Here is a 16,521-nt window from a genome sequence, read left to right as displayed (position 1 = left end):
CACAGTGACACGTTGCAGATAAAGCTACGAAAATAGCGGGATTTGAGGCGTGTGGAGAGCTCAACCTGTTCGTTTCCGCATTGCTCCCTCCCAGGAATTTCCCCTGCTTACGTTCAAGTCGCCAGAGGCCATGAGTACGAGCGCCAGAATCGTGTGAAGTATGCCAGGCCTTCCTCCAATGACGTCCCAAGCGTCTCCGAGTTCGAGAAGACAAACAAGTCTATCTAGACAGGCGTTCACTGTCTCGTATTCTTCTCGTTTCCAGTGTTTCCCGTCCTTCTTTCTCTCAGATCTCTGCCTTTCTTTGCCTTTCCTCCGGCCTTCGCTATCGCCGATGCTGCACAGCAGGCAGTTGTGCGGCCTCGCCCCGCCCTCAAGAACACTGTTCTCGTAGGGTGAAGCAAACGGCGGAAGCCGCGCATGCAGGAACTCGAGTGCAGCATGGCGAATAGGCGCAATCGCTGACTGCGACGCAAGGAGAAGGCAGCGAAGGAGAGACTGCGAAAGGAACAGATCCTCGATGTGTTCCGAGAGGAGCTCGTTCAAGCATGAGAAGCAAACGCGCGGACGCGGGAGTCTCTCGCAGACATTAACGGCCTTTTCGTCCTCTCCGCACGATGCCATCTGCGCATCTTCTGCCTTTTCTGGATTACCGTCGCCATCCGCCATAACAACGTCATGCGATGACGGATTTTGGCTTGCGTCTTCCGCCTCCTTCTCGCGCCGGTTTGCCGCACCTCGGCCTTCCTGCGTCTCGCCCTGTTCGACGTCTTCGGCTGCAGCGAGCAGCCGCGAGATGCGCCGGTGGACTCTGTGGTAGTCGCGCGCCAAGGGAGCATCGAAGCAGGCGAGTCTGAAGACCAGCGCGTGGACAAGAAGATGCGCCTCGACCATCGAGTGGCTGTCGGCCGCGGGCGCCAGAGAAAGAAGCAAGTCTTGCAAGTCTGCAAAGCCAAAGGGTCCGCAGTTGTTCAAATTCCGCGAGGCACACACGCCGCAGGATCGCGGCTTCTGGAGCGAAGACGATGAGTAGATGTGCTTCTGGGTCTGCGCGCTCTTCTTGTTCGTGGGTTCTTCTCTGCGCCCTGACTCTGCTTTTCCTTCTCCGGCATCTGCCGTGCTTGCTGGGTCGTCTCCTGTTTTGGCCTTCTCTCCGCTTCCCGCCACCTCGCCGTCCGCAGCCCTCGCCACATCGTCCTGCGTCGCCTGCTTTTCCTCCGTCACCGAAGGGGAGCCTGCAGGCCCCTTTCCATCCTCGCCCTTAGACTCCTTCGCAGCTGCTTCCCCGGCGCGTCTCTTGTCCTCCTTCTCTGCCCACAGCAGGGGACGCACGCTGGACGAAAGCCGCTGGACAATCTCAGGAAGAGTCGGGAGGTAAGAAATGCGTCGGACCCGTGAGCGCCCCTCGTCTGCCTTTCGGCTCGCCCCATCCTCGAGCGCAGCGGCTGTCGCCAGCACGCCCCAGAGCGTCCACTCTTCACGCGGGTCCTCTGCGAAGGCCGACCGCTCCCCGCGAGACTCCCCTGAAGCTCTGTGGGCAAAGAGCATCTCGTCCTCCGGGGAGCCGCCCAGTGGCAGCTGCGCGGGTGACCGAGGAGACGCTGCCGCCGGAGCTGCGCTTGCCACAGACTTCTCGCCAGCCTCGCCGCATGTGGACAGCTTGCGTTTCCTCGCCCAGCTGGTCTCGTCTGCGCAGATATCTTCCTTCTGCTCGGCGCCGTCTCCAGGACCGCGCCTCACGGACAGTCCCCGCCTTCGGCTAACGACGGACTGGCCGCGGAACCTGGTCGCGCTGCCTGGGGTCAGCCGCATCGCCGCGTCGCGCGCCGCTCGGCTGCTGCGGCAGCAGCACCCTGCGCCATCTTCCTTCTTCGCTGCTCCGTCCGCTGCGTCCTCTTTCCCTCCTGCGCGCGGGCGCGCGTTCGACTTGGCGCGCTCACACGCCACGCAGACCGTCTCGCGGGAATCGAGCGAGCTGCCGTCTCCATGGTCAAACTCGGCTTCGTCTCCCCCGCGGCGACCTCTCCCTACAGCCCCCTCGGCGACCACGTCCTCAATGGACACTGACGGGTGAATCATGACGCGCGCGAGCCCCAGGAGCGTCGGAAGCACAAGAAGCGCGGCGGGGGTTCCCTCTTCGCGAATCCGCTCCGCGACTTCCCGTGCGCCTCGCTCGCTGTCTCTGCGCCCTAGGGTCCGGCCGCCGCCTCCAACCGCGCGGAAGAGCTCGCTGAGCATCTCCGTCGCGAGAGGCGAGAGGCGAAGAAGCGCCGGCGAGGACGTCACAAGAGCGAGCAGCACGCCAAAGTTCTGCTGCAGGTCCGCCAGGCCCTCCTCGGAGACGCACGAATGAGACGAGTAGAAAAAGGACCCGTCGGCTCGCCCCATCCGGCTCTGACTGCCGCCGCCGTCGCGCCGGCCCTCGCCTCCGAGCTGCGAGGCGGCGTGGCTGCTGCGGCCGGAGGAGCCCGCGAGTGGCTGAGAGCGAGACGAAGGCGCCGCCGGGCCTGCCTTCCCGCCCGAGAGGGCGAACTCGCGCAAGGCGTAGACCACCGAGAGAAGGGCATGCAGGCAGGAAGGCAGAAGGAATCGCAGGAAGCTCAGCGTGGCGGGGGGACTGACGGCAGCCAACGAGCTGAGCGCCACAGATAGGTGCACTGAAGCCTGGAACGACATGGCTAGGCGACGCGGCTCCGCCCAAACTCCGAGGGAGTGGACATTCTGCGAGTCGTTTCGGCGATCGGCCGTGAGCACAAAGAAGTAGGGGTGCGGTGCGGAGTAGGCAGAAGACGAGCACGAGTAGAAGCCTGCGAAAATCGCGCTCAAGAGCCGGTAGTAAAAGTAATCCACCGGCGACGAGGGCGACGCCGCAGAGGACGACGCATCGCGCGGCGACGCGAAAGTCACGGGATGAGTCCACCAGGGAGGACTCGCCGACTGCCTTGACAAAGAGGGAAAAGTAAAGCTGCAGGACGCCGCCCACGCTGAAAACACCGCGGGGCCTGCAGGACAAAGAGCGGACACAAACACAACCGTGGAGCCAGAAACCAGAGAGCGCAAAAACTCAGTTTTCCTCGAAGAGGATACCCGCAACACAAACAGCTGGGGCCAGCACGCAAACGAGGCAAGCAAACAGTGGGTGTGAGTGAGGGACGGAGAGACACCAGAATTTCCAGGCGGGCAACTAAACGGCGAAACCTCGAGAACCTTTCTTCTCCTGAGATGCCTGCTCGCCTTCAAGGACGTCTTCTGTCGTCCCGATCTTGATGAGGTCCATTCGCCTGCGTGGCGTCGCCCGCTGCACGCCTCTCACGCCTTCTAGCGATGCTTACCACTGCGGACCGCTCTGGTGAGTTCCCGGGACGGAGGGTGAAGAAGGACGATCTTTGTCACGAGAGCCTGGAGAGAGAGAAGGACGCGCGAGTCACTCGACCCAGCCGCGGCGAGGAGGATGATCTCCACGACCTGCGGCAGCGAGGTCCGCCAGGCGCATTCTTCTCTGGGTTTGTTCCCCACTGTCTTCCGGGCCTCTGCTGCCTCCTGTGCGTCAGCCATTGTCGCATCTTCTGTCTGCCCCTCTGCGTCTGGCGTCGGCTTCCTTTTTGCAGCTTCGCCTGCGTCATCTTGCGTTTCAGGCTTCTGTTTACTCCCCTCGGCTTCCTTCTTGGCCGCCCGCTCACCCGCCTCGCCTGAGGCTCCTTTTTCCTTCTCATCGCGGCCGCGAGGTGGCCTGGCCTGGACGCGTGCGCGTCTTCTGCCCCGGCGCCCGGGCCTGGCGGAGGCCTCCACGCAGGCCTCGCATGTGCAGACGGCGCCCTGTTGTTGCACGACGACGTTTAGAAGGGACAACACATGCAGCAGCAGCCTGGTGAACGCCGCCGCGCCTCCCGCGTTCTGCGACGAAGACGCATGCGCGCCGCTGCCTCCGTGCCGCTCGCGGTCGGTTCCCAGCACCCTCTCTCCCGACAGGGCAGGGAAGAGCGTGACACCGCAGGCCTGGACGGCCTGGCAGCACAGTCGCTCGACGAGAACTAGCGGGATGACCGTGGACGGCCGCAACTGAAGGAGGAGCGCGAGGCACTTGAGAGCCCGCGACGCGGAGCTCGGCGCGTAGATCCCCCCCGACACGAAGAAGGGAAGGGGTGTCAAACATCGCACCAACTGAACAGCGACTTGATTGGCTTCTGAGACAGACAGACGACTGTAAAGCGCCGTCTCGAGAGCTGCGCGCTCCGCTGCAGGGGAGACTGAGGCAGCAGACGAGGAATCCTCCGCGACGCGCTGGGAGAGCAGATCCTCACGGACTTGGTGCTTGATCGCGGACGCGTGAGATTGCAACTGGGTGCTGCAGCGCGAGAACCACGCATTCCGCTGGAGTGCGAGATCCGCAGCGGCGAACACAGTCCGCATGCGGTTGACGCGTCTTTCTTCGTGCACGTGGGCGCATTCCAGTTTCTTTGTCTCCTCGTCTTCTCCTCGGGACCACGTCTCCCCAGCAGGTCTTCGTCTTTCGCCGTCTCCTCCGGACCCTTGGTCCTCCTCTCCATGGTCGAGAAGCCTCGGCTTCTTTCTGGCGCATTCGCCGCCGAGGTCACCGTCAGCTGCGGCTTCGTAGGGCCCCCGAAGAGCCAGTGAGAAGAGGACGCTGCGAAGCTCCCAGCCGAGAATGACGGAAATCACGTTCAGAACGTGCGTGCGCTGTTCCGCTGCAGCTGCAGCCCCCAGCGCCGCGGCGCTGCTGCCCGACGAGGGCGGCGTGGGCTGCGAGCGCAGCACCTGCTGATTGGTGGCGAGGAGAATCGGCGTCAGCGGCTGGCGATACGGAAAGAACAGAGTCTCCCACGTGTACAGACACTGCAGCGGATGAAGCAAGAACGGGAACGCCCTCATCTCCTGCAGAGTGCGCATGAAGACGCGCACCCACGGAGGCGTGACCGGAAGCGAGTCTGAAGGGGAAGCCCGCGCCGCGCCTCTCTCCTCTCGCCTTTGCTTCGTGACCGACGCGCCTCCTGAGGAGGCCAGCGAGAAAGGAAGATACGCCGTTGTCGACAGAGACGACGCGGCAAAGGAGTTGGGCAACGCGAACGCGGCAGAAGACGGCAGAAGCGGAAGCAGCTTCGAGAGAGAGTCCGAGATCATGTCCGGAACGGGGGACGGGCAAGCGTGGAGGAGCGAGTTGAAAAGGTGGAGGTGCAGACGCGGAGCCGGCGTGTACAGACACCCGAACTTAGTCAGCACGTAGAGAGCGACGTGTTGCAGCCCCACGCTGCTGGCGCTCGAATACCAATCCAAGACCAGCACCTTGTCGCGCGCGTCGTCCGACCGGGAATTGAACTTGTCTTCGCGAAGCAAGTGGAGCGCCTCCCCGCTCTGTGGAGGCTGCTGCTGCCGCCAGCAGAAACGGATCAGAGCGGCCTTCGCAGGCGAATACGTCCCGGTCCGCGACTCGGGGTCGTCGAGGAAAGGAAGCAGCAGACTCACAAGACGAAGAATCTGGATCGTTGTCGTGTCGTCGAGACGCGGAGGGAAGAAACACTCAAACAAGTTGTCGTCGTTCCACAGGCATCCCCCGCCCTCGCCAGTGCTCGCCATCTCGCAGCCACCCAGCGACGGGCTCGGCGGGGCACGCGGACGGAAGCCAGAGGCCAGAATGACGACATGCCCAGCGAACGACACCAGGGAGTCGACCTCCGCTCTGGTGAACGCGTTCTCGCTCTCTCCCTCAGCGCCTCTCCTTCCCGTCTCCGCCCCCTCGCACATCCTCTCCTGCGCCCCGGCGGCGCCCAGCGCCGGAAGGAGTTCATACAGAAGGGGAACCGCCACGAACTGCAGCTGAACGGCAAGGAGCCGCAGAGGGACGCGTGCGCCGCTGGGGAGGTCGCTTGCGCCGACCTGCCCTCCGCGCGGCAGTCTCCCTCCTGCTTCCAGCGACCTCAGCAGCTCTTCGGCGCGCTGCCTCTCCTCTGCGACGAGAGCAGTGTGCCTTGCCCTCCTCCGCGCCGCGGCTGCGCGCGCTCCTCTTGTGTCCTCTCCGCACCCCGTCCCCCGAGTGCCCTCCGCTTCTTCGGCGGCGGCGGGAGGAACCGCGACGGCGTCCAGCAGATTCCTCAGGCACGCAAGCAGGAGGCTCTTCTTCTCGCGCCAGGACAGTGCCGGCAGAGCTACGCTGGAGACGAAGTTCCGAAGCGACCCGACGGGCTGGACAGTGCCGCCCTGAATGTCCAGCGCGAGACAGCCAACGAGGGCAGAAAGAACCCGAAGCTTCGCCTGCGAGAGGTGCGGTTCCACGCGAGCGAGCAGCGACAGATACGCAGCCGGAAGAACCGCGACGCCCGCGCCGCCGCCGGGAAGTGCGGAGGACGCGGAGGACGCCTCTCGCTCGAGGCTCGGATCGCGCGCGGCAGAGTCGCACACCGCCGACCGACACGTGGCGGGGAACCAGGTCTCTTCGGAGGTGGAGTCGGCAGCAAGACGAGGGCGCGAGGCGGCGCCGGAGGCCGAAATCAGGACTGTGAGGAGCTCGGGATCGATCGTGCCTTGGAGCGACGCGTGAGACGCAAAGTGGAAGAAAGACACGAGAAGTTCCACCACCACCATGAACTCAGAGCTGTCCGCCAGGGCCTCGATCTCGTCGCGCGCAGTTGTGGCGGCGAAGGAGGCGCGCGCTTCTCTCAATGACGCATCGGCGTCGAGAACCGAGGCACGGTTTTCCCTCTCCTGCTTCTCGTCGCGGTCAAAAGGGCCGAAACCCGCTCGTTCTAACTGGAAGGTTACGAGCTGCTCCACGAGGCTGCACAGCGCGCCGGCAGCAGTCCGCGTCTCGCCGTCCACTTCCGCTGCCTCCTTTCCTCCCGCCTCCTGGCTTGCGGGCCGACAGGCCAAAAAGTGGGCAAACAGGAAGTCTGGTTGCTCTTGGCGGATGCCGGAGAAAAGCCGCAAGACGGCGCGAATCGAACGAAACGAGGCGGAAGGCCGAGAAGACGCGGACACCGCCCGGTGCGGCGGCACACGGAGAATGGGGAGCAGCAAATCCAGGTGCCGGCAAATGTGGAGCCTGAAAAAACAAAAGAAAAGTCGCTGCGACAGAACAAATACAGTACATGCAGCTGAGAAACAACCAGAAACGAGCAGGGGAACGGGGGAGAGAGCGTGCGCCAAACGGCCGCTGAAAGAGACGATGACGAAGGGATGAAAATGGAAGCCTATCGCAACGAATTCATGCCGCCAGGCACTCGAACAATGACCCGGGTTGAGCTGCAACTTCGAAAGCACACCCCCCACTAAAGGCCAAATTCCAGACAGTACCGCGTTCCCGTCCACAGGCGCGCGGCGGCTTAGCTGCCGCATCCAACCGGCACGCCGAGCATAACGCACACGCTTCCACCGGAAGGCAAGCGGAATCACCGTCTCGCTGATTCACGAGCCTGACCCTTACCGTAGAACTCGAGTATGCCGCATTTGCATAAGCTGCTGCAGGGTGACCGCAAAGGCATCTTCGTCTTGCGCCAGCCTTTCTCGTGACTCGTTCGGCTCTGCGAGAGGTTGCAAGAGGACCTCAGCAGCTTCCGAGGCAAAGCGGGAGAGGAAGAACCCCAAAGAAAGCCGGTAGGGGCAGGACAGCAGCACAGGACTCTTGGCGTCCGCAAGGACATCCTTCTCCTCCTGCGTGAGCTCGGCTCCCTTTGGCTGCTCGCCTGCTGGCAGCGCGAGCCCCGTCTCCATGCACACGTCACTCCTCCCTTCTTCGGACTGCTTCTGCGCGTCGCCAAGAGGGAGAAACGAGCCCGACGACGCGAACGCGAAGGGCACCAGAGATGCCTGGGCGGTCGTCTCGAAGAGAACCGCGCGGAGGAAAGTCCGGCTGCAGACGGGGAAGAAAGAGAACAAGCTGAGCAGCGCCGCAGCAATTTCCGTCGCGGCCACGTTCGGCGTCCCGCACAGCTGGAAACACGGCAGACATGGAAAGACATACGCTGCAGAGATGAACGCAAGAAATTTGCACCACGAAAAATGAGACGCTTACAGCTCTGTGCGACAAATGGATGTCTACATAAAGATACGTAGAAGCACCAGAACCTCGCAGGCAAGGTATATCCACACCTCGCACCAGTCATGTCTCCGCGCGGTGCGGTAGTCGTTACGCGGGTGGCGCTATCCGCTGACGAGAGAGTTCACAGGCATGCACTACGGAGAGCAAACTCTCAGCAGGATACTTCCCGCAGCGAGGGAGAGAAAATCCGCAGCGCATGAGGAAGTCGCTCGTGTCAGCGTGTGTGCCCCCGTGTCTCTGTATCAGGCCCCGGGATCAGCTGCGTTGTGCGGTGGGTTCTTCCAGAAGCTCGCTTGGCGTTCTCGCGCTAATCGCTTACCCTGAAGTACTCAGCGGCTGCGCCCTCGCCGTAGAGGCCAGTGCCTGCGCTGCCTCGGGCGCCAGCCAGGAAGCTTGCGGGGAGGCGGGGCGAAGCCCTCCGGCCAGCGTGGGTCCTGCGACACGCGAGGAAGTTCCAGAGCTTCCGCCGGTGCTGGAGAAGCCCTGCATGCTCCAGGCAGCCGACTGCCTCGCGGTGAGCAAGAAGGAACCAGCCGAGAAGATGGTAGGCAAACGTGGCATCGAAGAATGGCTGCGCAGCTGCCGTTGACGCAGCGTCAGAAGACGCCGGAGAGACACTCGAAGGCTGAGGCGCCGGAAGCAGCTTGAGGAGGCGCGCCAGACCTTGGATACGCGACCGCATCAGCACGGGGGAGACGAAACAGACTGGAGCGGGCGGAATTGCCCGGGAAGAGACTGCCGAGAAGAGGGACGAGAGATCCGACGGCGGCAGCTCCGAAGGCGGCGAGGCAGCGGACGAAGACAGGAAAAAGAAGGACGTTATGGGGTTGACAGGCGCAAGCAGGGGCGCCAGAGAAGCAACAGATGAGACAGGCTGACAAGAAAAGAAGAAGCGGCGGATTGAAGGAAGCGCCCGCCCCAGAAGCAACTCCGAACTCCCACAGAAGGCGAGAGCTACGTGCAGTGCGTGCGCTGCACCCCGCGCCACGTCGACGTCGGCGAAGAACAGGAACCTGCAGAGTGCCCAACAAGCCCAGAGGGGGAACACAATTACATCCACAGAGTGAAGTAGAGAGCCGGAGGAAAAAAGCGGAGCAGAGAAACACCGTGAAGCCCCACCAGCAATATTTCGCTCAAAGCGCATAGCTACGCACCCATTTATTCCGCAAGATGCGTAGATGAATAGGACTACACACGATCGAATGCCCTACGTACCTGGCAAGCATGGCGCCACAGTGTTCCCTCATGGTCCGCGCCCCGTTCAGAGCTGTCTCGAGCAACAGGCCTCCTTCGCTGCCTTCGCGTGCGTCTTGTTCCTCGCCTGTGGTCTTTGCTTCACCACGATCTTCCGTCTCTCCGATCTGGCTCTTCGGCTCTCCGTCCGCATCAGTTGAGCTGTCCTTTGCGTCTGGTTCCCTCTCCTTCATGTCCACATTGCGCTGCGCACCCTCTCCGCCGGCTTTGTCTGGTGCCAAGTCGTCGTTTGGACCTTTGGGGTCTGCCGCCTGCTCGGCCTCTTTGCGTCTCGTCTCCGCGGCTGCGGCCCCCGGCGATCCCTCAGGGCCGTCCACGCTCGCCCGGGTGCTCTGGGCGATTTTTCGAAGCTCCGACCGCGGGCGAGACAGCAGGTCCTGCCACTCTGGGTGGATGAGCGCGAGCTTCAAGAAGCGCAGCGCGAGCAGGAGCGTCTGAAATGAAACAACTCGCACGCAGACACGCGTCGAAAATGCGGGGTCGGGCTACGTCCAGCACTGGCACAGCCACCGAAATAAGGTCACCTACGCGGACCCGGTAGCGACCCGCACACCGCCGAAATGCCTTATCCGGCCCCAGACGATGTAACTCAAAGCTGCGCAGAAGCCCCGCAGCACGCTCTGCTGACCGGCAGTAACACCACGCTGGAACTAGCTATAAGCAGTCCGCGTCCCTGCAGAGATCACTGGCGAGTATCCGAGCAGCCTTCTCCATTTTTCCTGCTTCAACTCTTGTCGGCAGTCTCTCCTTTACAAGCCGCTTACCGTCACGTAAGACTCGTCCTTGGTCGCCGCACCGCCCTGAGACGAAGCGTCGGCAGCGACAGCCGCGGCCATCGCTCTCATACCGCCCTGAATGATTGAGACTTCGGCAGAAGCAGCTCGAGGCGCGGAGGAAGCCGCGTCTGCTTGGCCAGAAGTAGCCGCTTCAGTCTTTTGTCGCGGAGCTTCATTGTTCCCAGTGGACTCGGGTACAGCAGGAGGCGCTCCCTCTGGCGACTCATCTGCCTTTTTGCCGACACCTCCTTCACCCCCTTGTTTCTCCTCGTCGGGCTTGGATGCAGAGTCCCCCACCCCATCTTTCGCGGAGGCTGGCGCCGCCGCGCCCGGTTTCGGCACAAGCACAGGAGACGGGTAGGCCGAGGCCTCAGCCTCCAGGCCTTTGCCTAAAACCGCGAGGGCATCTTCGATGATCCAACACACCACAGCTGCGGCGTCAGAGGTCATAAAGTCCTGGGTGGCTCTCTCCGTCGTCTTCTCGCCATCAGAGCCGACTGACAGAGGTTCATGCCCATCTTTTCCCGCGCCACCGGCTGCGGTCAGCGGACGCCGTCGAGAGTCTTCCGCAGCGTCCTTGCATCGGCTGGCGGATGCGGCCGATGCCGAAGCAGCTGGGCAGATGGCGTGCGGCGTCGGGCGAAGAGAGGCCAGGAAACAGTTACAGTCAAGGAACGCGGCCTGCCACTGCATCGTGAGAAGGGCAACGGGCCTCAGTGTGACCCACTTCAGCACGCGGTTGAGCGCGGCGGACGAAGGCGAGCCAGGGGAAGACGCCGAAGTCGCAGAGGTCGGGGAGACTGCCTGCTTGCGTTCCTCCTCCTGGCTGGGTGCATGCGGATCGCTGGTGCCTTTCTGCAAGCCGCCCTCCGCTCCCGCCGCCTCGTGAGACTCCGCTGCTCTGACAGCAACTGCCCGCTCTTTTCTCACAGGTCCACAGGCCAGCATCGTTGCTGCCTCTGTCCCCAGCAGGCGCGGCACGAGGACGAAGAGCTGCTGAGCGAGTCGGCGCGACTCAGGTCGGACTTGGTAGAGGTTGGGAATGACCAGCTTCTCGAAGACCCTCCACAGCGCCGCCCACAGTTCCTCTTCTGGATTCCAGATCATCGGCGGTGACGCAAGCCGGCTTCTCTCGCCCTCGCGCTCGCTTGTCGACCTCCCCTCCGCAGAACCCGTCGGGCCTTGAGGCTGCGCCTGCGCGGAGGGCGACGGAAGACCCGCAACTCCGTCAGAGCGTTTCTGCCTCAACGCATCCCACGACAACCACTCACTGCGCTTCATCCACCACGGCGAGCCAGCAGGGCGGCTGCGGCGAGAGCGATAGGACAGCTGGATGTCCTCAGCGAGAGGCGGAGGCACCAAGAATCGCGCCGCCGACGACGCAGCAGCTGGCAAAGCAGCAGCGTACCGAGCACGGAAGAGGGATCCTTCCGCCGCCAAAACCAGGCTCTGCAGGAAGGAGGACGGAGGCGAAGTGAACCGTTTCAAGTCTCTCAGCTCCTCGTCTTCTTCCGACTGATCTCCGTCGTCCTCGCTCGAGTCGTCCTCAAGGGCACTGTGGAAGCCCATGTCTCCATCTTCCTCCGCGGCTTCCTCCGCCCCGCTTCTCCCGGTCTGCTTCCTCTTCCGTTCATTCCCTGCTTCCTGCGAACTGGCCCCAGTTTTTCGCTTGCCCCGTGCGCCCTCACCCTCTCCTCCCTCCTCGCCGTCTGCGTCTTCTCTCCACAGCGGCGAGGTCTTGAAGCCAAAGGCCAGCTGCAGGAAGGGAGGCCGCACAGAGCCTGCGTAGCCGCAGAAGGCCACGGTGAAGAGAAGCAGCACGCACTCCGAAGCGAGCAGCTGCGTGACGGGTGCGTATTGAGCCGTGGCGTCCTTGGAGACGAAGATCGCGGCCTCCGCGATCTTGACGAGATTCCGCTGCGCCCACTCTGGCGGCATCGTGCGAAGAAGGCGAATCAGGACCAAACAGCCAGCCGCCTTCGAACGCCACGACTCCGTAAAACAGAGGTGAATGTAAAGCTGACACAGGGACGACGCAAACAACGAGCCCATGGCCTCGGAGACCGTGTGCGGCTGCACTAGGCAGAACAAGCGCGCTGTCTCCTCGATCAGCTGGACGCAACGAAGCGTCGGGAGCAGGCGAGACGGCTCCAACGACAGGCATGGCTGCAGACCGCGAAGGAGCCCAATGGCGTCGATCTGTAAAGGCAAAACACATGATGCGTGCTCATGAGCATCGCTTGAAGGGCGCGGACAGCAGCCGAGGCAGCTCCGTCCGTGCAAAAACACCGCAGGAACGTGGACGCACCCGCACGCACGTGGACGGGTTATTCTTTCTGCAGTCCCCCTCGCAACTGGCAATACTAAGAACAAGGCAGCAGCTGTGAGCCAACATGATAGACAGCTCTTGGTGCACTGCAGCTTGTCTGGAGCGCCTTACCTCATGGAGGGCAGCAGGGATGAACAAGGCGGCTGCGTCTGGTCTGTAGATCCTCGCGGCCGCGATGAAAACCAAGTGGCGCAGCAAGCCGCGCAGGAACGCCATTGCACCGAGTCCTTCTCCATCGCAGTCCTCCGCGCGTGCGACAATATCCTCCTCAACTACCTCCTCGTCACTGCTTCCATCCTCTGTGTCCTCTGCGTGTCCCTCATCTTGTGCCGCCTTCGGTTCCTGCGCGGCGCCTCCGCGCGGGGCCTTTCCGCCCTCCTTCCTAGCCCACTCGCGACACGCTGCTTGCCGTCGAGCCAAGGCTCTCATTTTCTGTTTTAACAGACTTTCCTCTGCCTTTCCGTCGCAGGCGAGCAAAAGGAGCCCACGAAGAAGAAGTTGAATGAGCTCTTGTTCGGCTTGGCGCTGCATGCGCGTTCGGAGCGCGGCTTTGTGTCTAGGGAGCACCTTGGAACACACCAAGGCCGCTGTCCCCAGGGCCGAACACGCGGGAGTTGGGCATCCCTTCACCTCGCTTCCAGCCGACAAGGCCGCAGCCGTTTCGGGCGTCTCGCTTGTGCGCGATTTCTCAGCTTGCTGCCTGCCCCTTTCGAACTCGATCAGAGGACGCAGCGCTGCGGTCGGCAGCGCTCGGTCGCCGCTGAAGTTCGTTTGCCCTGCCTGCAGCTCCTCGAGTTTCTGCTGGAGAATCAGTCTTTTGTAGTCAGGTGGGACGACGGAAGGGGCCTTCCCTCTCGCCACACTCGAAGCTTCGGGAGCCGGAGACGCCAGAGACGAAGAGAAAGCGAGCGACGCACGGAGGCGCTGCTGAATCGCTTGGACTTGCGGCGCCAGGGGGACGGCGGGAAACGATTCGGAGAAAGTGGAGGTTGCTTTGTTCACGCATGCGAGCCAAAAGGAAGATAGGGGGGTGCTGAGATCCAGCAGAGCAAGGACGGCTAGCTGGAGAAGTCGCGACGCCTGCTGCCGGTAGAAGGAGGCGACACAGCCTTCGCACACCATCACGCCCGACAGCTCGACGTTGAGAAATTCCTCTGTCGCCTCTTTCTGCTTTCGCATCGCCCCTCCAGAAAGCGAAACACTCCGTTCTGCCCCTTCGCGGCCGTGAGCATCGGGCCTGAGATCATCTGTCTCGCTCTCGGTCTCCTCGTCTGTGCTTGAAGTGCCTTCAGCTGTCTCTGTCGAATCTGATGCAGAGTCACCCTGCGCGGTCGCTGCACTTCCCTCCGCCCGCGTTCTGGCCGTTTCTGCACTCAATCTACCCTTCCTCTTCGTTTCCATTTCCATAGCCTTTCTCAGAGTCTGCAGGGCTTCACGCGGTCCCTGCGCCTTGCCTCTTGCCGACGAGGACGCCGCGTCGCTTCGCGCCTCGCAGTCGCCTTGGCCGTCGCTACGGCAGACGAGCGTCCTCTTGTGCTTTGCGCAGCACCGCCTTCCAAGAGCAGAAGCATCCATTGCCTGCTCCTGCGTGCGCGCCAGGTGGCGAGGAAGCGGCGAAGACGTGAGCTGCGGAGTCGTTGCGTGGTAAAGATACGCCGACTGGCTCGCGCTCTCTGCAGCCTCCAGCATCGCCACAACGACGCGCAGAATCTCATCCATGTCCAGGCCTGCCACGCGAATTCCTTCGTCGCATGCAGCTCCGTCGTCTTCCGTTGTTTCTGCTCCTGCAGCTTCGCTCGATTCTTCAGCGCCAGACGGAGAGACAGCGTCGCTGTCCGCGCCGCCGACTGACGGAGAAGCATCTTGCGCCTCCTCGTCGGCTCCGCGCGCCTGCGTCGGCTGTCGGGCCGCGCGACCGGCTTGGCCTTGACGGGCGGCGAGCGACACCCACGTAAGCAGCTCGCCGGCGATTTCCCCCTTGTCACTGAGACGGTGTGAGGAGACACTTTGAGCGTCCCGCCGAGGCGTCACCATCGGAAGGCCGACAAGGAGTGCATTGCCGAAGAATGTCCGCGGCGAGCAGACATGCGGCAGCTTCAGGAAGGCTCGATTTTTCCCTCCCAGTTTGCCGAGAATTCGCATCACCATCAACGCGTGCTTCTCCTGCTGATGCTGCAGGTGGATCCACTGAATCCCGCTCGCGCCCGCGCCGCTTCGGCACCCGACCGCCGTCCCGTCGCCGCCCAGAGCCCCTAGCGTGCCTGCGCCTGAGCCCACGGCTCCCAAACCGGTCGACAAGGCCCCCAGCGTCATCTGAGGCAGCAAGAGAAGCTGTGGGCTGCCTCCGCCGCCGAGTCCGCCCTTGGAGCTCCCCACGTATCCGCCCGGCCCCCCAGACATCGCGCTACCGACAACGGCGCCTGGCGCAACGCTCGCGGCCGCGCCCAGTCCTAGGGAGGGCGCCCAAGCGCCGCCTGCGAAGCTTCCGGGGGCGGAGCCCGGTCCGCCCGCAGAGAACGAAGACTGGAGCAGACCGCCTGCAGCTCCTGCAGACGTCGTCGCGCCTCCAGCGCCACGCTTCCCTCCCACTTCTTCGCCGGACTCTGCAGCTGCGCCAGACGCGTGGTAGAGCCGCAACGACGGGAAGCCCCAGGTCGGAGGAAGGGCCCCACAGCAAGCCTCTGCGAGCGCCGGCGGCTGCTGAAGGAGACGAAGGAGTGCGAGAAGGATAGGGGGCCGAGTTTCGCTTCTCACGCCCCCGTGGAATTGGGTCGCGAGAATGGGATAAATGTAATCGCCCCGGAGATTCTCCACCCAGAGCTCGACCGTGCGCAGGGCGAGTGTGACGACCTCGGGGTCGCCGCACGACAGCGCCGTGAGGACGGGATGCACCAAGAAGGGAAGATGCGGCAGCAGATTCTTCAGCCTTGCCGGCGCCATCAGGCAGACCTCGACCCACAGATTTCGCAGAAACGGCACCGCAGCGCCTGCTGACCGCTGGAGAGCCACAGACGTTGCGAGGAATTCGGGGAGAAACGACAGGAAGGCGGTGTAGAGGGAGCTGCTGCGGCCCGTAGGGGTTGTCTGCCGGAACAGCGCGCGAAGGAGGCCGAGAAGAAGGTACGGCTGCGGAGTCTCCGCTGCGAGCGAGAGCGTCGTCTTACAGAGCAGAAGCAGATCCTGGGTCAGGCGAGCCTCACACTCAGGCCACGCCACGATCGCTTTGAGGAGATAACGGTAGAGGCGCATGTGTGTGTTCGCCTCTGTCATGCGGGCATATCTGGTGCTGCTATACATCAGGCCCTCCTCACCACCGACTACGTGAGGCGTGTCGTGCGGGCCTGCGATCAAGCTGGTGGGCTCCTCCGCAAACGGCGGGAAAGGCGAAGAGGGCCGAGTGGACGCACGCGCTCCGCGCGAAGAGGGCGCCAAAAGTGAAGGCGGGCTCGGAGACGACGAGGAGATGGAGGGAGACACGCAGTCTACCATCTTACACAAAAGGTCAACGGCGGCGGCAGACGCCACCTCTGCGTCTAACGCAGGCGGCGCCCCGAGCGGTGGAGGCTGGCCTAGCACGCAAGGTGGGCGATCAAAGGGAGACGATGGAGATGCGGAGGAAGCACTGCAAGCGGTCCGAGCCTTGGTATCTTGCTGAGCCGCCTGCGGGTCGTGTGGAATGTAGTTCGGCGCCGGCACGGACGCCAACGGATACACGAAAGACACAAGAGGCGACGGCGCGGACGGGCTCGGGAGACGCTGATCAAGAGGAAGGAGACACCGAAGGTATAAAGAGCGGCGGAGGAGAAAGGCAGTCTCTGTTAAGCGAGGATCCCCTGGTACTGCCGCAGAATACGAGGAAGAGGTATCTGTTCCAGCGGGTTCGGGGAGGCACGTTGGCGGCATATCCTGAGAAGGAAAGCGGCAGGCAGGAAGCCAAGCCATAGGTCAACAGGTAGTAGTGCCCCAGGCCCTCGGCGGCGCAAATAGTCAACTGCAGAACGGGCAAGTCTTTGTCTAAGGCAAGCTGCCTGGTTGTGAGTCTGCAGAGACGCGCGCCATAAGGGCTGCCCCGTTTCTGCGTCATAATACTGCGGCGACGCAACATTCTTCGT

General features: G+C 63.0%; 1 protein-coding gene across 1 annotated transcript in view; it reads right to left on the bottom strand.

The window, feature by feature from the left end:
* Positions 1-16,521, bottom strand: part of BESB_064900 (uncharacterized protein) — a gene marked incomplete at both ends in the record, with an annotated part of 33,570 nt that overhangs the window by 9,616 nt on the left and 7,433 nt on the right. The window contains 9 exons of the mRNA XM_029364885.1: positions 112-3,002; positions 3,333-7,054; positions 7,436-7,941; positions 8,370-9,063; positions 9,266-9,738; positions 10,069-10,548; positions 10,579-11,236; positions 11,270-12,279; positions 12,521-16,315. Coding sequence (XP_029218468.1) covers positions 112-3,002; positions 3,333-7,054; positions 7,436-7,941; positions 8,370-9,063; positions 9,266-9,738; positions 10,069-10,548; positions 10,579-11,236; positions 11,270-12,279; positions 12,521-16,315 — 14,229 coding nt within the window. The remainder of the gene's footprint in view (positions 1-111; positions 3,003-3,332; positions 7,055-7,435; positions 7,942-8,369; positions 9,064-9,265; positions 9,739-10,068; positions 10,549-10,578; positions 11,237-11,269; positions 12,280-12,520; positions 16,316-16,521) is intronic.

This window comes from Besnoitia besnoiti, chromosome VI, assembly GCF_002563875.1.
Source record: "Besnoitia besnoiti strain Bb-Ger1 chromosome VI, whole genome shotgun sequence".
In the NCBI taxonomy this organism is placed as follows: Eukaryota; Apicomplexa; class Conoidasida; order Eucoccidiorida; family Sarcocystidae; genus Besnoitia; species Besnoitia besnoiti.
The sequence above is the reverse complement of the archived record's forward strand: the minus strand, read 5'-3'. Positions and strand labels throughout refer to the sequence as shown.